Source organism: Delphinapterus leucas, chromosome 10, assembly GCF_059928025.1.
Source record: "Delphinapterus leucas isolate spDelLeu-1000000601 "Yukka" chromosome 10, BTC_Dleu_Yukka2, whole genome shotgun sequence".
NCBI classification, from domain to species: domain Eukaryota; kingdom Metazoa; phylum Chordata; class Mammalia; order Artiodactyla; family Monodontidae; genus Delphinapterus; species Delphinapterus leucas.
The window spans coordinates 80,437,430-80,459,780 of record NC_143138.1 but is presented as its reverse complement, the minus strand read 5'-3'; the positions used below and the strand labels follow the sequence as shown (position 1 = coordinate 80,459,780).

Below are 22,351 nucleotides of genomic sequence, written 5' to 3'. Positions count from 1 at the left end.
TCCCCTCTAAGCATTTTGCAGTTCTGAACATTTTCAAAACTGTTCTCTGAGGCAGAGAGTTTACTCGGGGTAATATTTTTCCACCTTCCTTCATTTTCCTCAAATTAAATCACACATTCGTAACCACCATCTGGAGTTAACTGTCTGCTGTGGTTTTTATTGAGTCTGTCTTTGCATTGCCACCTACAGATTTAAAAACATTCCCCAATTTGTACCTTGCCTGTTATTTCCCCTTTTTGTATTCCTGCTTAGAGATTAGTCATGTCCCTTATTTATGAACATAATCCTTTTTGGTTCTGAAATCTTGTTGGTAGAATCTTTTTTTTTTTTTTTTGCGGTACGCGGGCCTCTCACTGCTGTGGCCTCTCTAATTGCAGAGCAGTGGCTCCGGACGCTCAGGCTCAGCGGCCACGGCTCACGGGCCCAGCCGCTCCGCGGAATGTGGGATCTTCCCGGAGCGGGGCACGAACCTGCATCCCCTGCATCGGCAGGCGGACTCTCAACCCCTGTGCCACCAGGGAAGCCCTTGTTGGTAGAATCTTAATGTCTGAAAATAGCACTGGGTCCTTAGGAGTGTTGTTTCCACTGGCAAAATGGAACTTGCCTTTTTGATGCCAAGTTGGTACCTAGTTTTATTTTGTATTCCTGTTCCTTTTTGTGTTTCTAATGTTCTCAGTGTTTCTTGTTTCTCACCACATACAGCAAACACTATTCATTCTTTCTTTCATTCAGTGAAACTTCAACACTGTGCTAATCTCTCATAATAGATGAATGTTGTGCAAGTAAACATCTAAAATACAGCGTGGTTAATCACATCCTCTCCATTTCCTCGTGCTTAATTCTTTTTCTAGAAATTCCATTTGCCATATTACCTTTGCCTTGAAAAATTCTCATATACCTTTTTTGTGATTTTAACTTTTGAGGCACAGTTATTCAAAGGATCCTTTTGTACTGTATCTTAGAGTAGCAGTCATAATAGCTAGGAAACTGCAACGTGGAGCAATTTTAAGATTCTCTAATAGAGGGAATTCCTTTCCATCCCTGGTGTCGGCTATCAGCTCACCTCATTCAGCATCCTAAGTTTTTATTAGGTATTTATTTTGACAGTTGGTATGTTCAGAGGCCATGGCATGAGGAACCCATCGAAAACTCTGTATTTAAAAAAGCTTTCTTGGGCTTCCCTGGTGGCACAGTGGTTGAGAGTCCGCCTGCCGATGCAGGGGACACGGGTCCGTGCCCCTGTCCGGGAAGATCCCACATGCCGCGGAGCGGCTGGGCACGTGAGCCATGGCCGCTGAGCCTGCGCGTCCGGAGCCTGTGCTCCGCAACGGGAGAGGCCACAGCAGTGAGAGGCCCGCGTACCGCAAAAAAAAAAGTAAAATAAAATAAAAAAGCTTTCTTTTAGTTGCATAAACACTAATCAGTTTATTTTAATCATTTGGAGATAGTTGGAGTTAGGTCTGTGATTTCTGAGATATTTATGTTGTTTCTAAATTGAAAAATGTTCTCCGTCATTACTTTTGCCATAGATACCATTGATCAAAGGGGGAAATGCTTGCACTGGAAAAATAAAAGCAGTGCCTATGAATTCATGGGGTTCTTTGTTTATGTAGTCTGCCCCTGCAAAGCCCCTTTTCACTTTGACTTTGGTGGGTGAAGGAAGAAGAGACAGTTGTTTTTTATCCCAGAGTTTCTCAGACTGCGCACTCTTGGTGTCATGGCGTGGATGATTCTTTATTGTGAGGGGCTGTCCTGTGCATGGGATATGTCACAGCGCCCCCGGCCTGTACCCGCTGGAGGCCAGCAGCACTCTCCTCCGCCCCAGCGATGATACCCAGCAGTGTCTTCAGACATGGCCAATGTCCCCTGAAGGGCAGCAGCAACCTGGACTGGGAACCATGGCTTTAACCCCTTCGACACCCTTTGTTTTTACTTCTTGGAAATGCTGCGTCTTATTTTTTTTAAGATGCAAATGAAATCAGTTTATGGATTTTTGTGTGTTGAACTTGGATGGAGGAGATTTCACAGGAGAAGCCCCCATTTCTCCTCAGTCGTTGCTTCTGCATCAGCTCAGTGATGGAAGTACCCCTTGGCCACGTCACATCTCCCTTCTGGCCTCCTCTCTGCCACTCGCTAGCAACACAGCCTGAGCCAGCTATGGGCAATGTCCCCGAGCCTCTGCATTATCATCTGAAATATAAATGGACCTGTACCTTCCTCAGTACTGCAGTGAGGATGGAATGAGATGAGGGCTCATTTACCCACACTGCTGCCCCGTCCTGATGGAGGGTTGACTGCTCTGTAGGGTTGGCTGGGGCTTAGGAGAAAGGAGGTGGATGAGAGATACTCAGGTGGTCCTACCATTTTCAATACTTTAGGAGTAGTTTTCTGGGGTAGAGAAAAGAGAAGGCAAAAAAGAGGCGCCTGAAGAAAAAACGTGGCTGGAGGTGTTCCTTCTTCTGGTCTGTGGTGACAGTGATTTTCAGTAAACAGTGAAATGAGAAAAAGCAGGGTAGAGTAGCAGGTTATTCATGAAGTGAAGTTTTTTGAAGGTGTAAGACTCTCTTTTAGAGACTATATCCTTCCTGTTTTTTTTTTTTTTCCTCTGCTGAACTATCCTTTTACTTATGGAATGGTAGTCGGTTGTTATTTACCTCCCCCTTTTTAATGTTCCTAGTTTGCAGAATAAGGAATTGGCACCTTGTGACCAGTCGCTCAAATCTGTTTAGTGAAAATTTGCTGGTCCCTGAAATCTAAAATGCGGGAATCACTGCTGCAGGGAAGGAGGCTGTCAGGAAGTTAGGGAGAGAAGAGGAAAGGAGGAAGGATGCTTGGAAGTAATGTGTGAGTGGGGGTCTAGAATCCAAACCATGGGAAGGGCAATGGGAACCTCTGCCTTTGTCTTACCAAGTACTTCCATGGTCTCTTAATTTAGGGAGAAGCTCAGCGTGAGCTCAAGGCCAGGGATGGCTTCATCACGTTTCTCTGTGTTGCCCCTACAAAATACTACATTTTTTTGGTTAGACTCTTTCAGAAATTCTTTGTCAAGTTATTAGGGTAACCCAGAGAATGTTCAATCCAAAAGCAAGAGAAAAATTGGGTGAACAGTACACATTCACTGTGCATGGGGCACCCCAAAATATCCATGGCTAATTTCTTCCATATAAAAAGCAGTCTCAAAAACTTTATGACAGCTTTTAAAAATCCATTTCCAGTGTATTTGCTTTAAGTTCTAAACCTGATTAGAGCCTCATTTCCTTAAAAAAAAAAACAAAAAAAACACCTGCCAAAGTCAAACAGGAGAGGGAGCAAAAGGATTCTGGCATTTGATCTCTACCATGAGAAACATGCTGAGTATCTTCTGCACTATAAACGCTTACTGGGGGATCATCTATGTTGTTTCCAGTGTGAATTTCTGTTACTAACTCTTCCCTGCCATCAATGCAGTGTACTTCTTCACAGCAGTGCCCGGCTGTATATCTCTTTCCCAGCTAAAATATTTCATTAAATGGCCTTGAGGTCCTTGAATTTCCCCTGCCTCTTAAATGTACTTGACGGATAAAAGTTCTTTCTAATTGATATTCATCCTGAGTGGGACAGTGTGTGTGTTGGAGTGTATGGGAGTGAAACTGATTCCCATATTCTGCCTTTAAGCAAATCCAAGTGGAGAAATGAGTATTGACTCACTGAATCCTGAAATCTAATAGTTGAACAAAGCATAAGCTTCTACTGCTTCCCACAGCTGTATGGGGCAGCAAGCATTAGAAACTGACAAAGTCAGGGCAACAGCTTTTTTTTCCTCTGTAATTCACGTAATCACTTAGAGCAGGGCAGATATTGTTTCAGCAAGAGGATTTTGAAGACATTTAATATCTCCATGGGAGATGAATGGGGCTGCTCATCGTATGTCCTTTGCTCTTTTAGAAAAACATGACTCTTTAGTAAATGGCTCTTTAGGTCCGACTGCCAGACGCTTTGAATAATGCAGTGCTTCTGGACTCACAAGTCGGATCCCCTTGCGGTTGTTAACCATGACCCCTGCCTTCCAAAGCTAATATGATCTTCTGAATTTAAGAGATGGGAGTCAAGTTTGATTCGGTGCCGGCGGTGGCTTCCGTCGCAATTAAGCAGTTCGGTAATGAAGTTAATTGAAATGGCTGAATAATAGACGCCCGTACCGAGCAGACAGGAAAATTGCCATCCTATTTGGCAGAAGTACATTGTGACAGAAAAGTGATTGTCACACCCAATAAGGCTGTTAAAACTGCTCCAGAGATTCATGGATTTGGCTGAAGAAAGGAACCTGAAATAGTTTTCATCAGTGTGTGTTTGCCTTTTGTGGGGAAGGGTGAGACATTTGGAGCTTTTTAACTCAGTGTTGTCATAAAAGTTACTTTTCTAAGGAAAGACCTGAAGGTGTCCTTAAGTGAAAATGTGCTTAGATTCTCCAAGAGCCCCTGAGAACACACTCATGTGCTGGGGCCAGTAACTGTTGGGCTTGGGGTTGCTTTGTGAGCCTCCAGTTAAGGCTGAGAGTTGAGCGCTTCCCATCCGTTGTGATAAAGAATTTAGAACACAAGGTGGCACAGCGGAACCTTGCTCTCCACGCAGAGGGAGGTGGAGGTGAGTCGAGCGGAGCCTGGCAGCTCACCAATAAATCAAGGAGCAGCCCAAGGATCAAGAGCTGTTAAGTAGTCACAGCAGTGATGATGGTGATCAGAAGAGAGGCCAAGCCGCCCTCCCCTTTACCTCATCCACGCTTCCTGCATCCCTCAAGACACAGACTCACTTCATAAGCTCGCAACAGTCATGCATTCCTTCCAAAGATATTTATTGAACTGGGGACCACATACCGTTCAAGGGCGGGGAGGCTACCCGTAGCATAAGATACAAGGTCCCTGAAATGGAGACAATAAATAAGTAAATGATAACAATAAACAATAGAAACGATAAACAAGTAAACAAATGTATTGATTTTAGAGAGCCACAGGGTCTATGAAAACAAATTGGGCTGTGTGAATACAGTGGGACAAAAAAGGTCGTTTCCAACCTGCTGATGGCCTGGATCCTTGGATGGCTTCTCTGAAGAAGTGACATTTGAGGAGAGCCCTGAGTGATGAGAATAAGCTGCTCCCACGTAGATTGCAGGCACAGTGTTCCAGACAGAGGGAACAGCCAGTGAAAATGCCCAGAGGAATGAAAGGAATGAGCCCGGAAGTGGAGAGAGTGCCAGTTCGGCTGGGGTGCATGATCAAGGGGAAGTGTGCTGGGATTTAAAGAGGCACACGGGCTCAGAGCGAGGAGGGCTTTGTGGGACACAGAAAGAGTTTGTGTTTTGTTGAAACTGTGTTGGGAAGCCACAGGGATATGTAGTCAGGAGTCCATATAATCTGATTTTTGCTGTAGAAGGATGTCTCTGGTCTCTGTGTGGATAATGCATTAAAGGGGATGAAGAATAAAACAGAGAGACCAGGATTTTGGCGCTTGCCATCACCTAGGCAAGAAAAGGCGGTGGTAGTGGAGATGAACAGACATTTCAGGATACATTTTGGAGATGAACATGGTAAGAAAAATAAAGAAGCCTCAAGAAGGGCTTCAGATTTTAGGGATTTGGTGTCCTGTAAGTAGAAAACTCAGGATCCCCTCCTGGATCTCTACTTGGTCCTGTGCCTAACTTACATTGCTAAAAATAAGCATCCACGATAAGAGTCATCCTAAAAGTCAGAAATCCTGAAGAAAAGGATCCTGGCATGTATTTTTTTTTTTTTTTAACCTAGAAACGTCTTGGTACCAATTACAGTGATAGGTTTCCCTTTGGGGCCAGTGACCTTAAAATAAGGGCCCACACAGCATCCTGTTTTTTCACCCCAGGAAAGGAATCCTTACCGGTTTTTTCTTTCAATGAGCTATTTTGAGCTATTGTTTCATAATCCTCACCATACATCCTATGCAGCTAAAAGTCAAACTTTTAACTTTGGAGGCAGTGCCTTGGAGACAAGTTGTCTCTCCTGTCCCAGGGAGACCTCGATGAACTGTCGATAAGAAAGAATGGGTATAACAGGGCCAACCCTTAAGCATTTGCACAAAAAGCAATTCAAATTTGAAATACAGGTGGTAGGAGAGCCAGCTGGGGAGTCTTCCTAAGAGGTAGAAGCATTTATAGACTAAGGTAAGATCTTATCCCAAATACCCAAATTACAAACATTTCCAACCCACATAGAGTTAGAGGGCTTTCCTGGAACCATTTGAAAAACTGGCTTAATTCCACCCTTTTAAGTAGATCTTGGTAGGAATATTCCCTGGAGAACAAAGATTGGCCTCATAGTACATCATGACAAATTAGTGGACTTCTGTTTTTTTCAACTTATTTTTGGCTGCGTTGGGTCTTTGTTGCTGCGCACGAGCTTTCTCTAGTTGCGGCAACCGGGGGCTACTCTTCATTGGGGTGCACAGGCCTCCTATTGCGCTGGTTTCTCTTGTAGGGCGCCTGGGCTTCAGTAGTTGCGGCACACAGGCTCAGTAGTCGTGGCTCACGGGCTCTAGAGCGCCCGCTCAGTAGTTGTGGAGCACGGGCTTAGTTGCTCTGCGGCATGTGAGATCTTTCCGGACCAGGGCTCGAACTCGTGTCTCCTGCATTGGCAGGCGGATTCTTAACTACTGTGCCACCAGGGAAGCCCTTAGTGGGCTTTTTATGTTGACTTTTTTAGTTCTTTTTCTTTTCCCTCCTGGAGAGAAGATGCCATAACTCACTCTCCTTCTGACTCTCTCCGTCTTTTCCCTATCACCAATTTTTTAAAAAAATCCGATGATCAGGTAGTGTCAGAACACATTTTCAAGCTCGAAAAAAGTAGAGGCTTTGCAAGTATTCCATAGGGCTTGGTGTCCAGCCAACCTGTTAGTTATGTACAGTAGCTTAAAAGACTGGCTTCATTGCCTTCAAATTAGAGACCCATCTTGTTATATTTTAGCATGTGTAGCTTTAGATGGCCAATGGTTTCCATACTGTGACTTGGAGTAATATCACAGACATCTTAAGAACTTGATTGACTATGCATAGACTCCCGTGCTACTTGTAGAAAGGAAACCCTCTTCCTAGATTCACATCACAGTTATGGGTCCAAGATACCTCGACCCATTGACCTATAGGTTGATAGCCATATATTCCATGAAGCTATATGCAAAATTTGCTATGAATACACTTTGTATGCGCCAACACTGTCGTTTTAATCCCTTCATAATGGGCTATGATCCAAAATAGATGAAACACCTTTGAATGAGACTGTACAGTTCAGTGTTTAAAAGCTCAGACTTGGCATTAGACCAAGTCTTCAGGCAGCTGCTCACCTAACTGCGTGACCTTAGCCGTGTTATTTAACCACCAGTGTCTCAGTTTTCTCATCTGTAATAATAGGGATGCTATTAGTACTTAGCAGTTATGAAGAATAAATGTATGTCAAAGGCAAACTCTCAGTTCTTGTTATTTTTGCACTCAGCCCTTGCTTTTGAAGACCCCCTTTAAAATTTTTTTAATTATTTTTTTTATTTAACATCTTTACTGGAGTATAATTGCTTTACAATGTTGTGTTAGTTTCTGCTGTATAACAAAGTGCATCAGCTATATGTATACATATATCCGCATATCCCCTCCCTCTTGTGTCTCCCTCCCACCCTCCCTATCCCACCCCTCTAGGTGGTCACAAAGCACCGCGCTGATCTCCCTGTGCTATGTGCCTGCTTCCCACTAGCTATCTATTTTACATTTGGTAGTGTATATATGTCAATGCTACTCTCTCATTTCGTCCCAGCTTACCCTTCCCCCTCCCCGTGTCCTCAAGTCCATTCTCTATGTCTGTGAAGACCCTGTTTTTATTTACTTCTTTTTTAACAAATGAGAGGAGAAGCTGAGTTGGTGACAAGGTGTTTTTCAGGTTTTCAAAAGCCAACAGTAGGACTATCCATGTTATTTCAATGGTACCTTTTCTGAAGTGACCATTTATCTTTTAGGAATTGCATGAGGGCAATTCATCCATCTCACCTAGGTTTTGGAGCAGCCCAAAGTATTAATGACTCCTGTCTCTCCTCACCTGTGCCAGTTCAAGGCTTATGACTTTGAGGTGAAAGGCTCTGTAAACCATTAGCAATCAGCAGCCTTGCAAGCCATTTATTTCTCTTCAGGACATATTTATTAGGCTATATGTACTGTGTAATTGAAGCAGACTTCTCCATAGCTGTAAAGCTGTACAACTATATTCTTAATCTTCTTAACAAAATGCCACCTGACGCAGCATTGGGAGCTACTTAGTCCATACGTCGGAAGTCCAACTGTCTTTTTAAAATATGATGGCCGTAATATTTCATAATGACCATTATGAGGTCCCCCAAAGGGAAGAACGTCTTCATCTGTTTGGCGACACTGAGTCTGATGCTCTCGTTCTTGGCAATTGGTATCATATTTGCATTAAAAAATTATGCTGCAGGGTTGATGATGGTATTTGGCTAGAGGAAGGAGAAAAAAAATGAGACGTCTAAATTAGAACCATTTTTTATTTGGTTTTATGGATTCAGTTTTGTGATATATCGTGTTTGTAAGGTCCTTCAGTGGAAATGTACTCTGGTTTTAAACTTGGCCTTGAGTTTATGCTGGCACACTAATTAGTTTAGGGTGAGAAAAAAACCCTTAAAAAATAGGTCATCATCATTATTCAATCTAGCATCAATTATTGCATGTTGCTCCCAAGCCCTTGACCCCGTGTTTAAATGCTGGCCCTCCCTCAGTGTCCACTGTCCTCTCTGCCCCCTGCTTCACAATGGATTAGCTTTCGTTTCTCATGCTCCCAAGAGCCGTGGTGCTCCCTCTTATCACAGCACTTAGCACTGACCACACTGCATTATAAGTGTTGCTTTGCTCCTTTCTCTTTTAAGACAGACTGTGAAGTCGTCCAGGTCAGGGCCATGTCTGATTTACCTTTATCTCTTGAGTCACGCTTCACTAGGCATATGGCAGAGCTCAATCAATCTTGCATGGATGAATAGGTACATGGATGGTCCCTTCTCATGATTCAAGTCTTAGCTCAAATACTCTGTCTTCAAGAAAGACATGCTTGGCCACCGAGTATAAACTAGCCAGGCATCCCAGGCTACTGTTCCATTATCCTGCTTCATTTTCATCACCGAAGTTATCACTCTGAAATTTTTTTTTTTTGCAGCGTGTGGGCCTCTCACTGCTGTGGCCTCTCCCGTTGCGGAGCACAGGCTCCGGACGCGCAGGCTCAGCGGCCATGGCTCACGGGCTCAGCCGCTCCGCAGCATGTGGGATCTTCCGGGACCGGGGCACGAACCCGTGTCCCCTGCATCGGCAGGCAGACTCTCAACCACTGCGCCACCAGGGAAGCCCCACTCTGAAATTATTTGCGAAGTTGTTTCTTCTCTGTTTCCCCACAGAATGTGAGCACTGTGAAAACAGGACATTAGAGGTTTAGTTAAGTGCTTTATCTCATGCCAGCTCTTGGCACATAGTAGGCCCTTAGCCCAGTTTGCCTAAGTGCGTGAATGCATTTCCCCCAATTTCCTTCCTGCCCTCAGTGGAAAAAATTAGGGCTGACTGTACCTACCTTTTTCGGTTTTCTGAGCTGTCCTTATTAGCATTTCACCAGTAAGGCAAGGGCAATTTAAATTTATTTCATGGTTTATGTATTATGTATTAAACAAAACAAACAAAATACTAATTGGCAGAGAATGGTGCAGATGGCTTTTTTTAGAAAGGTTACTGGCCATTAATGTTAATTGTTTAGAGCCACTGGTTTGCAGTCAAATAATCATCAATTCTGCATTGCCAGGAAAATCACAGGTTTTCTCACTCTGTTTTTCCTGCACCCCTTCCCTTCTGTACCTCGCTGATCTCTTAGTATTTTGATCCATCATCATTACCTACTAGGTTCATAATTTTTTCATGCAGCAGCATTTTTGCTGGTAAATATTAGCGTTCTGGTGTGTTCTTTAATGCAGTATCTCTCCTCAAATTTTATTTAGCTGTGCCCTTTAGATCTTCCCAAGAAAGAAGGAGAAGCAAGCAATGGAACTTTTCCCTTTCTGCTTGATCCTTCACATTGTCCCCTCTATTTGCAGATGAAGTATTTTACATACACTGTTCTTCTTAGAGGCACAAACTCAGCTAAAGTGAACCTCACCCTAGGAATTCTAACACCATAGCCATGTGCTTGGAGGAGATGATTTAACCTGAGGATCGTAGACCCCAGTAGAATGGGTTTCTCAGGGTCCCTGGTCAAGGTTTCAGAGGCTCCTTGAATTTGTATGCAAAATTGTGTGCTTCTGTGAAGCTTTGCTTCAGAGAGGCTCTAACAGCTTTTTATCCCATTTTCAATCAAGGCCATGGCCCAATAATTTAGTAAGTAGCACAGACACTTGAGTAGAAATGGCAGTCACTGAGCCAAGAGAGAGCTAGAAAATATTCCAGTTTGTTTTTTTTTTTTTTGCCATACGCAGGCCTCTCACTGTTGTGGCCTCTCCCGTTGCAGAGCACAGGCTCTGGACGCGCAGGCTCAACGGCCATGGCTCACGGGCCCAGTCGCTCCGCGGCATGTGGGATCTTCCGGGACCGGGGCACGAACCCGTGTCCCCTGCGTCGGCAGGCAGACTCTCAACCACTGCGCCACCAGGGAAGCCCTCCAGTTATTTTTTAATCTAGCACTGCACTAAAGCTGACAGGTATATCCCATTATCCAGCACACACAGTATGGCTGCAACATTCCGTAACAATTAGCTGTTTATGATTACAGCTCTGTAGTATTAAAGTCTTGGAAAATACCAGTAATAAGAATATGAATGATCTATTCATGCTAGCATTCTGAAGCAACATTTTAATACATCTTCCTCTAGTCTTTGAGTGTATGATATATGTGTGATATATACATATATCTATTTTTTAACGATGAATTTATATCCTCTGGCAGTTTTAGTAGGCCCTTAGCCCAGTTTGCCTAAGTGCGTGAATGCATTTCCCCCAATTTCCTTCCTGCCCTCAGTGGAAAAAATTAGGGCTGACTGTACCTACCTTTTTCGGTTTTCTGAGCTGTCCTTATTACCATTTTCCCACGTCACTAAGCAGTCTTCACTTTTACAATCCATTAATTTTTAATGAATTCATAAATTTGCATCTTGTTGATATAACAATATGTTTGCTCATTCCTTTGTTCTTGGAAATTCAGATTGTTTCCATTTTCTACCTTCTTTAAATAACACTGTGTTCAACATCTTTTTTATGTAAATCACTGTGAGACTCTCTGCTTGTTCTCTTAATACAAACTCCTAATGATAAGTTTAGTGAGTTAAAGTCAGCTGTAATCTTTGAGTCCTACATGTAGGATTACGTGTTGATAGGTTTTAGAATAAGAGAGAAGGCTAGTGGGGTCTGAAATGAAAATGTGCTCAGAAGTAGTCTTAGCCTCTTTGGAATCTGAGACTAGCCCCTGGCCAAGTTCTCAGTCTTCTTTCTGTGGCTTTCCGTGGGCTCCATGAACTAACTCTCTCTCTTTCTAAATATATATAAGTTCCTTGCTTCTTACACATGGCATTACCGTATTCAGCACCAGGACAGTTGTTAATGCAGCCTTTTGCTACGCAACCCTCTAAAGAATCCCATGTGTTTGATGACATGTGGATTAGTGACATAGTGTTTGTCAGAATGCTGAGGAGGAAACCAAATGTTTCCATTAAAATGCTCAAATCTAGAAACCAAGTACAAAGGGGATGAATATCACAATGAAGTCAAAGTAAATTGATGACACAGTCCAGTTTTGTTATTTGAAGATCCACTTTGCATTTGACAATGACTTTAGCATTCACCCTTTCCAAGCCCTTTGCACAATTTTTCTTGCTTCTTTCAGATAGTGAGGTTGGTTGACATTCTCACTTCCTTTAAACCTAGAGGAAATGAGGTCCAGGGAAGTCCAGTCTCTTTCCCAGCATCTCAGGTTTGTTCATCTCCGTGCCAAAATGGCAGTGATTGGCTTCCTTTTGGCTTCCTGATAGCCCAGCTGAGCTCTCCGATGTCTTCCCCGTTTCCATTTAGTCACTAGGACAAACACAAGTCTTAATTTCAATAGGATGCTTAAAGAAACTCATTATGTGTATATTCACTTTGGGAAAAAGTAAGCAAGTCTTGGAGGATGTAGAGGTCGGTGATGGCTCTAGAGATTGAAAAATGTGATAAAATGTTCTGAAATTTGCTGCATTTGTCTTGCAGAGGCAGTATAGACTTTTGTTTATTGTGGTATCTGTGGGTATGTATATGTTCATAAGTAAATAAAGCTTTTCTTGTTGTAGAAGATTCTAAAATAGGTAATAAAGCCATTCATGATCTCATGAGCCCAAGAACATACAGTTTAAGTGTATAACCTTCTGTTCTTTGTTTCCAAATGCTTATGTATTCTGTTACATTTTTTACTTTTTTCATATAAACTTTTGTGTACAACCTTTTTAAAATTCCACCAAGAATAACATTTGCCATTTAGTTATATGAGAACATGTTCAGTAGTGTAGTTTATGGCCTTGATATTTAAGGGAAAGAGATTCTTCCTCCTCCTCATGTTGATTGGTCAGATCTCAGTCACTAGCAAAGAATTTGCCATTTGTTTTCTCCAAAGGGACACCTTTTTCATTGGGAACTTGAGAAATTCAGGTCCCAAGCTTTTCTCACTTCTGTAGATCACACTTAGACTCCCACTTTGAAGGTACACATTCCCGTGAAATTTTCTGGGATCCCTTTGAAGTAGCATTTGCCACCTCCCAGGCTCTAAGAGCAGATGGTGCTGTCCGTGGATTCTTTCTGCTGCCTCTTCTCAAAATTCTCCTTCCTCTCCCCGAAGGGAGCAGACGAGCCTCTTAGGACAGGTGCTGTTTCTGTCCGTATGCCTCCTATGTAATATGTGACACGATTCCTACAAGTATGCTTCCCGCTTCCACTGGGAGCACAAAGTGTGCCTTGACTTTGCCCTAAGGAAAACCACTGACGCGCCATCAAGTGTGGGATCGTGCTGCCTTCTGTCATCCATCCAGTGTGGGATGGCCGCAGTCACCTCCAGCTAGACAAGGGCCACGTACCAGGATCTCTTGGTCTTGGAGAATTCTTCCAGTGATCTCTTTTAGTGCTTCCCATCAGGTCTTCCCAGCTATTTTCAGTCTATCTGAATAGCTCTGAATTAATTAATGTTTACTTTTAAATTAATACTTTATTGCCTCAGCAAGATGTGAATTTGGTGTTGTTGGAAACAATTCTAGATTAAGGCTGAAGTCTGCTTAAATTAGTCCATCTGGTCCCTGCCCCTTCTTTCCCCACCGGAAATACAGTACTTCAGTTACCAGTTTTCATGTGTGACAGTCAAGGAGAGGGTGTGTGTCTGCATATGTTTAACACCTGTCTCCTATGGCTGCCCTTCTACCTCATGCTGCTCTCATTCAACGTTATAGTTTGGAGACCATCCATGCTGTTACCCGTAGAGTTAGCTCGTACCTTTTAACCTCTGCGGACGGCTTCACAGGTTGGGTGTCCCTGAGTTTATCTAGAACTTCCAGGCATTTCCAGGTTCCCTTTGTACCAACCGTGCTGCACTGAGCATCCTTGTACCTGCATAACCTTTGGATGTGTGTGCGAATGCTTCTCTCTGATAGAGAATCCATGGTGCTGTTTATTTTATACATGAAAATCTTAACAGGTTGAGAATTTAAGATGGTCAGAGTTTTAGAAATGATGAGCAGAGTGTGGATCGAAGTCATTTTCCCTGACTTCTCCTAACTAGTTGGAGATTCTTTACAAAGTTCTGTAGAGGGTCATTGGGATCTTGGGTGACATCAAGTCTCTTAAAGGCTCACTCCAGTGAAGTGTTGCTTATTCCAATGAGCTAAGAACGTCAGTCCGAATTAGGGAAAAATCTGTATTTAAGGATGTGATATTTGACCATTTCGAAGGGTACCCAGTGACCCAAACTAATATAACTTGATAGAATTCCTTAAGGGGATCACATTAATGAACAAATTAAGGCACCTAATAATTATTTTTAAGAAAAATGACATCAAGACAGTTATTCTCATCCATAGGCAAAATATTTCCACTACGTATTTTTTGCATTTTAGCATACTAGGCAAATGAGTTTTCCTAATTAGAGTAAGATAACCGTAACCACTTTTTTTTTTCCCCGAATGGTGTAAATTAGCAAAGGAAAGTAAAAGGGGTTGACACTTGAGGGCCTGCTCTGTGCCAAGTATGAGGCTTTTAAATATTTTGTCTATTTAATTATCACAACGAGTACAATGAGTCTTATTCTCTCCACTTCATAAATTGAAAAACTGAGGCGCAGAGGACTTTAAAGCAACTCGCTGAAGGTAGCCTATCCGAGTTTGCCGGACTTGAAAGAGTAATAATCCTCGTTCTACTGTACTATGGTTTCCTTAAATGGGGTCCTCCAACCTTCTTTGTCAGAATCTTCTGGGATGTTTGCTCATACTGCAGATTCCTTGGCCCCTGAGGGTGGGTCCTGGGATTCTGCATTGATAAGAAGCTGCCACATCCTCCATGTGCATTCTGAAGTCCCAGAGCCCCTGTGCCAGGCCGTGGTGACCTCCTTTTGGTGATGTGACGAGCCGTGCCAGAAGAGTGCCCCCACTGCCTGTGGGGATGAGCAGTCCCTGTCACGCCTCTCGTGCAGGGGGCCCATTAGCAGCGCTCCTCTGGGTGGCTTCCTACTACTCACCCACTCCCGCGGCCTCCTGTTACTTGCGCTGAACTTAGCACGGCTCCTCGTTTGACAAGTCACTTCCAGGAGGGTTGAAATCGTTACACTACCTAGGGATCATGTTCTAAAACAGGTTGACCTTTCCGGTGCAAAATCATCAGATCCCAATACGTCAGGTCCTGCATTGTGCCTAACATGGGTGGAATCTGCATTTTGTATTCTAACCTTGGCTCAAACCAAAAATTAAAAAACAAAATGAGAGAACTGCTTGCAGAAATGATTACTTTCAAAACACTGATAAATGTTTTTATTTTCCTTTCCAGCCCTCCTTTGCCACACTCCCTTGGTGACAGATTTTCTATAAGTCTGCCCCTAATGGCTTCTGACTTTCCCAGAAGTGAGATCAGCGGCCCCTTTCAGCTCTCACCCTGCCACTAAAGACAGGGTTTTGGGAGAGCCAGCAAGGTTCTGTGAGCCCCTTTTTCTCCTCTGCCTTTCTCTTTCTGCATTATTATCTTTTTCTCTCAGCTCCATGAAATTTCTCTTTTCATTCCCCAGCAGCCTGCTTTCGAGGGGCTAGTCCCAGCAAACGGAATAGGAGTTTGCTCGGATGAATGATGTGTGAAGGGGTGGGCTGACGATCCAGAGGGTGTCCTAAACCAGCTTGGATTTGTGTCCTGTTCTGGCAAAAGAGCATCCGTTTTTGTTTTGGTGTTCAGCTCATTCAAGTAAAGAAGGCATTTCCTCTCCTAAAAGGCAGAGGAAAAAAAAAAGGAAGAAAAAAAAGACAAAAAAAAAATTTAATTTTAACCATTTACTCCTCTGAAACTAAGTATACACCCCCTTCCTCTGTCCTGATTGGTCCACTTCAGTTGACAAGTGGACAGGAAAGGAAATATCCCGGACTTAATTGTAAATTAAGTCGCTCTTAATCCAGAAGAGCATTTGAGATTCTGTCCAAGTGTTCAATTTCCCAGGCCGCTGAGGTCTGTGAATTTCTTTTCCCAGCCTCCAGGCTGCTGCAGTACCAGTCAGCATAGCTAATGCAGATAGATCTCCTGCCTCTCCCTCTCCTCCTCCCTCTGCTTTGATTCGATATGAACAGCCTGGTAACTCCGATGCTGGGGAGAAATCTGACATAACTCTGCAGATGGCTAGGTTGCCATGAAACACCTGGGGATTGTTCTTTAAGGAAAAGGTAACATTTATATGCTAATGATTTCTTCCCCGCTTCCCTCCTTGTTGCATTTTTTCCAGGGCTGCCAGTTCCCAAGAAGAGCCCAAAGTCGGTAAGGACTTGTCAGTTACTTGGTGCTCGTTTTGGGGTGGGGTGGGGGGGCTGGTGGTGGGAGGGGACGCTATCTGGCTGGACTTAAATGTGTTTTAGAGTGGGTGGAGGAGACAAAAACCAGGGCTCGTTTTATTAAGTTCTGGGGATCCGTTTGGTATAGAAGGTATCGGGGTTTGTCTTTAACTGTCTAGTGATTTGTAGGCAGGCTGCGGGAGCCTGGATAAAGAATGCATGTTTGGAATCTTCTCTGTATAAATGCATCACAACTCTCATCCCAGTGGATGAGTTTCTTAGATGTTTTAATTTGATACAAACGCTACTGTTTCTTTTGAGGGAAGGAAAAACCAAAAAACTCTACCTGCTTCCTGAGTAGCATTGCTCTCAGCTGGTGTTTCAAGCCATTCGCATGGGTAGATTCCCTCCCTCGGCTTTCTTTTGCACTGGATGATGAATTATTTAAGGATTTTAAAGCCTGTAGGTTTATGGTAGAATTGCCTGTATATATGCCTGTATATATGCCCATGCTCACATGGAAAATGCCCCAGCCCTGAGAATAAGACATTTCCTTGTTGTGGAAATATCCTTTGTTGTTTTGCCAGCTTTAGTGGTATTGTGCTGCAGGTATAGGAGTCTTTAAAAAAAAAAAAAAATCAATGTTATGCTGTCCTTTCTAATCTGGTTTCCCTGAAGATGCATTACCTAGTCGACATGTTCGCTAATAGCTTTGAGGCTCTAGTGTTTCGCTTGGTGGTGGTGAGCCTTTGCTCCCTGAGCACTGACAACAAATTAAAATGCTACTTAAATCCTCAAAATCTGGAACCCTGATGCCTGTGAAATTGATGTGGTGAAAGAAGCATCCAAAATCATTAACAGTAAGATAAAGAGGGGTGTACTTCCTTGTGGCTTAGAGTATTGGGGGGCGGAGGAACTGACAACCTCTGCCATCCGGGAACGGAGAACTTTAAAACTTTGCAGCTTACGGTGCTGCAGCCGAATTCTTTCCACCTGTCTCGAAGCCTGGCAGCAAGAGGCGGAAGTTTATTCAGGAGATGAGACAGGGAGCTTCCTGCATTCGTAAACCCTACTCCTAAGTTCTCCAAAGAGAAAAACCTGCAGTAATTGATTGCCGTGGCATGGTGCCATGGTGATGGGAACACGTGACTTCGGGGCTGCTTCCCTTGTCATTTTGTGTTAATGTCCAGGCTGAGAAGTGCTCGTAGGTGTCTACATTGGAACCACAGAGATGCCAAAGCCTGTGTGTATGTGTCTGTCTGTGTGTCTGTATGTGTGTGTGTGTGTGTGTGTGTGTGTCTGTGTGTGTGTGTCTCCCCCTCCCAGGATCACAGTCAGAAACCTATTCAGCCTTCAGAAAAATAGAAGCACATCTGAGAGATGTGTCACATGAGCTTGAGTTAGCAACAGTCATCCTTTTCTCTCCCGCAGCCCCAAGCATGCTACCTGAGGCATGGACTTATTTTACACCCTCCACATGGCATGGAGTCTTGACCAGAAGCGTATACTGAGGGGGGGACAGTTTGGCACACGCAGCATGACATCGGGTAGCAAGGTGTTCTGTTTCATTTTGCATCCCATTTCAACTTGCTGTGCAAAAAGATTTTTGTGGAGTCATTTGCATCTCTTCTCCCCCAAAGTGTGTTGGAATTCCCCATTGAACTCAAAGGGTATCAAACAGGTACAGAGCTTGCATTCACCAAGTCAGTTAAGAGAATTCCCCATGACTGTTTATTTTGGAGGAAGTCATGTCATGAACAAGCTGCAAACCAATTACTCAGGCTGCATTCCTAGGAAAAAAAGCACTCTTAATTGCGTTGCCCACAGTCTGCTGGCTCTTAATTACCACAAGCTAAGAGACTGGTGTGTTGCCGGGTTAGAAAAGAACCATCCCCCAGCTTGGGGCTTGTCCTTCTCTGGTTTCTCTGCCAGGACAGGGATGATGGCTTTCACAGCACTGCTGGCACACTCTGGCAGCTGCTGTACAAAAGTAGGGGGATATCAGCCAAGGTCTGCTGTTGCCAGTGGACCCTTGCGAACATCTGTGATCAGTGGGAGTTCTGCACAGGTGGGTTGAAAGCTGTTTCCCTTTCCCAGTTTGAAATTTGATGAGGTCCTGCTAGAGAGACAGATGATGATGGGATTGTTCTGGTAGGGTCGGAGGGAATCCATGGGGAAGCTGGATGACGTGGTTCCGGAAAGTCATTCCTATGATGACAGGCAGGGCCAGGTGGGCTACGGAATGAAACGCACACCGATTGTGCCTGGGTTGTGATACGCTGAGAGTTACCATTAGCTCTGAGATATACCGTTTGAACCCAGGACCATGTCTGTTCTTTATTCTTAGAGACTCCTGCAATTGTTGGCTTGCTCATGTGACTGACAGCTTCCTTTGCCCTCATATCTTTTTTTTCCTATAAAGATTTTGAATAATTAAGTAGTTGGGTTTTTATTAGAACAGGACTTCTCTTTTTGATCTCGTTTCTCCTCCTGAATAGCCTCTATAACTTACTCTCAAGCAGCCATTTCACCTGCTAGATTTAGTGTACATGTTAAATTTATGGTTTAAATACTCAAGGGGGACAACGGCAGTGTCTTAATAAAATTTAACTAATTTAATACCTGGACATCCATAGTATCAGGGATTTTTCTGCCAAATGGCAGAGACAAAAATAAGACATATTTGCTGTCAGGTTTTAGGCCTCACTGGGAAAATGGTTCGGTGGTCCACTTTAATCATCCTGACTGGAAACGTGTTTAACGGAGACTCTTGGTCGAAATCACACACGAGGATTTTGCGTGTGAGCATTGCAAGCTCTAAATATCACGCCAAACCCTGAATTCTAAGTCAGTATTCACCCAGGTTTTCTCACTAGTTCATTTCCCAACTATTGCTTCCTTTGCTCCCTTCTTTCCTCTGTCCATTTGTCCATTTATCCATCTGTCCATCCACCATATATCCATTCATCGATCCGTGCATTTCTCTTTTATCCACTCATCCATTCATCCTTCCATTCAGCAAGTTGGTGTTGAAAAACTACTAAGTGTCAGGTTTGGTGTGAGCCATTGGAAATGATATAATAAATAAGATGGTGCCCTTCTTCTTGGAGCTTATAAATGATTTATTGATTGCTCCTTTCAAAAAAAGGATTCATTGTCAAAAATCACTAAAATTTTTTATGCATTTGTTCCATCAACAGATATTTATTGGGTATCTCCTGCATGCCAGACCCAGCGCTAGTATACAACAGGAACTAAAACAGAAAACATTCATGTCCTCATACAACTGGGGAAAGATAAATAGGCAGATCTGTACAGACCCTCCTCATGAGGCCTAAAGTATGATGAGCATATACTTTCAAAAGGTAACAAAGCAGAAATATAACATAAAACAAGTACTCACATAATAAAACTCATTCAGCTCTTAATGATAATAACTTAAGTGAAGTAGTCATCCAAAGACATAAAAAGCTATAAAAAAATTGAGTTAGATACTGTGATAGAGCTATGGAATTCTTCCAAGTTCCCCGGCAGCCTACGCAGCATAGGTAACCACATTATTTACTTAGCTTTTATTTTCAGATCAAAAAAAAAAAGCATAACGTGTTCACTAAGGAGACAGTGTTTTCCTAGTTCCTAAAAAAGTTCTCACAGGGACTTCCCTGGTGGTCCAGTGGTAAAGAACCCGCCTTCCAGTGCAGGGGACCCAGGTTTGGTCCCTGGTTGGGGAACTCAGATCCCACATGCCGCGGGGGCGGCTGGGCCCGCGAGCCACAACTACTGAGCTCACGCGCCTCAACTAGAGAGCCTGCGTGCTCCAAACTACAGAGCCTATGCACTCTGGAGCCTGTGCGCCACAACTAGAGAAGAAAGAACCCGCACGCTACAACTAGAGAGAAGCCCGTGTGCCGCAATGAAGAGCCTGTATGCCACAACTAAGACCCGATGCAGCCAAATAAATAAACACTTTAAAAAAAAAAAAAAAAGAGTTCTCACATAAAGTTTTCATATAGGGGACACCAAGTGATGGGCAAGGAAGTGTCCTCAGCAAATGCAGCAAGCTGAAAGGTAGCAACAGTGACAGGTTTCTGTTCCATGGTCCTCTGTCCCTTTCCCGTGGAAGGGATGCTAAGGACATAGCTGACAGCTAGTCATTAAGAAATACGAGGGAGAGATCTTAGACAACGTGCACAGTAAGTGACCCCGGCCTGAATCATCCTGAATGCTGCCTCTTTCTCAAACTCTCCTGGTGGCCTTAGCACCCCAATGCCACTAGTCCCAGATCCAGGGCATAGCACAACCCACCAAAGCTACAAGGAGAAACAGTGAGAGTAGTAGATGGGAGAAGGCCTAGAGTTACTTAAGTAAGTCTCCTTGCCTCTCGTTGCTCACAGCAGCTCATACCCTCGGCCCTTTGGAGCCTTAAAAAATAGAATTTTCTGTTGTATTAGAGTCCATTAAAACATTCACTATGAAGTGAAATTCATTTTCATATCCAATCAGAACTTTCCTTTTCTTCTCCATTAGCTCCTCTTTCTTGCCTTTTGGAAGAAATCATTTGACTTAGACCCATAAATGATAAAAGAGAGAGACAAAAAGAAGGACCATCCTCTGCTCTGGCTTGCGTTTGAGACTGATTTTCGCGCAACCTTTAATGGCATTGGCCTGATACCTCACCAGCACTTGTAGTTTTTCCCTGTTGTCCGTGTAAATCGCTGCAGCGGCCTTCAGTCTTGGCAGATACATGAACTGTCAATAATTTTGCCTTAAAAATGGATTGATTTGTCATTTTTAAGCCACATGAATTCTTTTCATCATTTAAGCTAAGTGCTGTCTGTATTCATTTGCTCTTCCGAGCAAATATTTTCAGCTCACTTTATAAGTACCTCCGTTTTGAAATCATTCTGTGAAATACTAATGAGCTGACTTTTTTCCCCATTTCCATTTATAAAATCCATTGCATCTTCCCACTTTCTCTGGCCTGTCAGTAATAAGGAAATCATTTGTTTTAGGAAGGTTGGTGCAGTTTTGTTTTACATGGTCTTATGACACAAGTTCACAGCCAGATGTGGCCAAGGATTTCTGTGGAGTTTTCAAAATTGAAATCGTTTCTTTTTTCCTAGTTGGCCCTGATTTGATACTCAGAAGTAAAAATCTTGCTTCAAAAATATCCACACAGTGACAACAGCTAGTGTTGGAGATATTCAGCTCAATATATGGTCCTCCTTTCCAAGCGTTATTCAAGCTGGAGGTGGATAGTTGTGTTTCTGAGAACTCCTCCTCCCTCCCGCTTCCCCCTTCCCCCTTCCCCCTTCCTTCTTCCCTTCCCCCTTCCCCCTTCCTTCTTCCCTTCCCCCTTCCCCCTTCCTTCTTCCCTTCCCCCTTCCCCTTCCCCCTTCCCCTTCCCCTTCCCCTTCCCCCCTTCCCCCTTCCCCCTTCCCCCTTCCCCTTCCCCCTTCCCCTTTCCCCTTTCCCCCTTCCCCTTTCCCCTTTCCCCCTTCCCCTTTCCCCTTTCCCCCTTCCCCTTTCACCTTCCCCCTTCCCCCTTCCCCCTTCCCCTTCCCCTTCCCCCCTCCCCTTCCCCTTTCCCCTTCCCCTTCCCCCTTCCCCCTTCCCCTTCCCCCTTCCCCCTTCCCCTTCCCCCTTCCCCTTCCCCCTTCCCCCTTCCCCCTTCCCCCTTCCCCTTCCCCCTTCCCCCTTCCCCCTTCCCCCTTTGCCCCTTCCCCCTTCCCCCTTCCCCTTTCCCCTTCCCCCTTCCTCCTTCCCTTCCCCCTTCCCCCTTCCCCTTTCCCCCTTCCCCCTTCCCCCTTCCCCCTTCCCCTTTCCCTTCCTCCTCCCCTCCCCCCTTCCCCTTTTCTTACTCCTCCTTTCCCCCATGCAGCCTTTCAGCAATGCCTATCAAATCTGGCACCAAAATATCTTTTGACTTTACTTGTCCCTTCCCCTTGTCATAGCTTTTCTCCTTGTATAAGCCACCCCGGGTCCCTCACCTGGTCTGCACAGTAGCTTCCTGACTGGCTCTCTGCTTTTACTCCCACCCACATCAACCTATTCTCCAGACAGTAGCCAGACCAAACTTTCTGGAAATGAGTTGGCTCCTGGCACATCCGTGCTTTAAATTCACTAATGGATTCCTCCTCCCCAGAACTAAGAGTGAAACCCAAACTCCTTAAAGTAGCCCACAAGGCCCTTGCATTATTTGGTCTCCAAGTTCCTCTCAAGCCACGCCACCCCCTGCTGTGCCACACTAGCTACCTCTCTGCTCTCCAAACAGGCCAAGCTCACTTTTGCTTTGCAGACT

At 44.0% G+C, this 22,351-nt stretch overlaps 1 protein-coding gene across 18 annotated transcripts in view; it reads left to right on the top strand.

The window, feature by feature from the left end:
* Positions 1–22,351, top strand: part of MAGI1 (membrane associated guanylate kinase, WW and PDZ domain containing 1) — a 613,664-nt gene that overhangs the window by 553,541 nt on the left and 37,772 nt on the right. For all 18 annotated transcript variants that reach the window (XM_089919526.1, XM_089919525.1, XM_022572619.2 and 15 more), the window contains one exon: positions 16,005–16,036. In XM_089919526.1, coding sequence (XP_089775652.1) covers positions 16,005–16,036 — 32 coding nt within the window. The remainder of the gene's footprint in view (positions 1–16,004; positions 16,037–22,351) is intronic.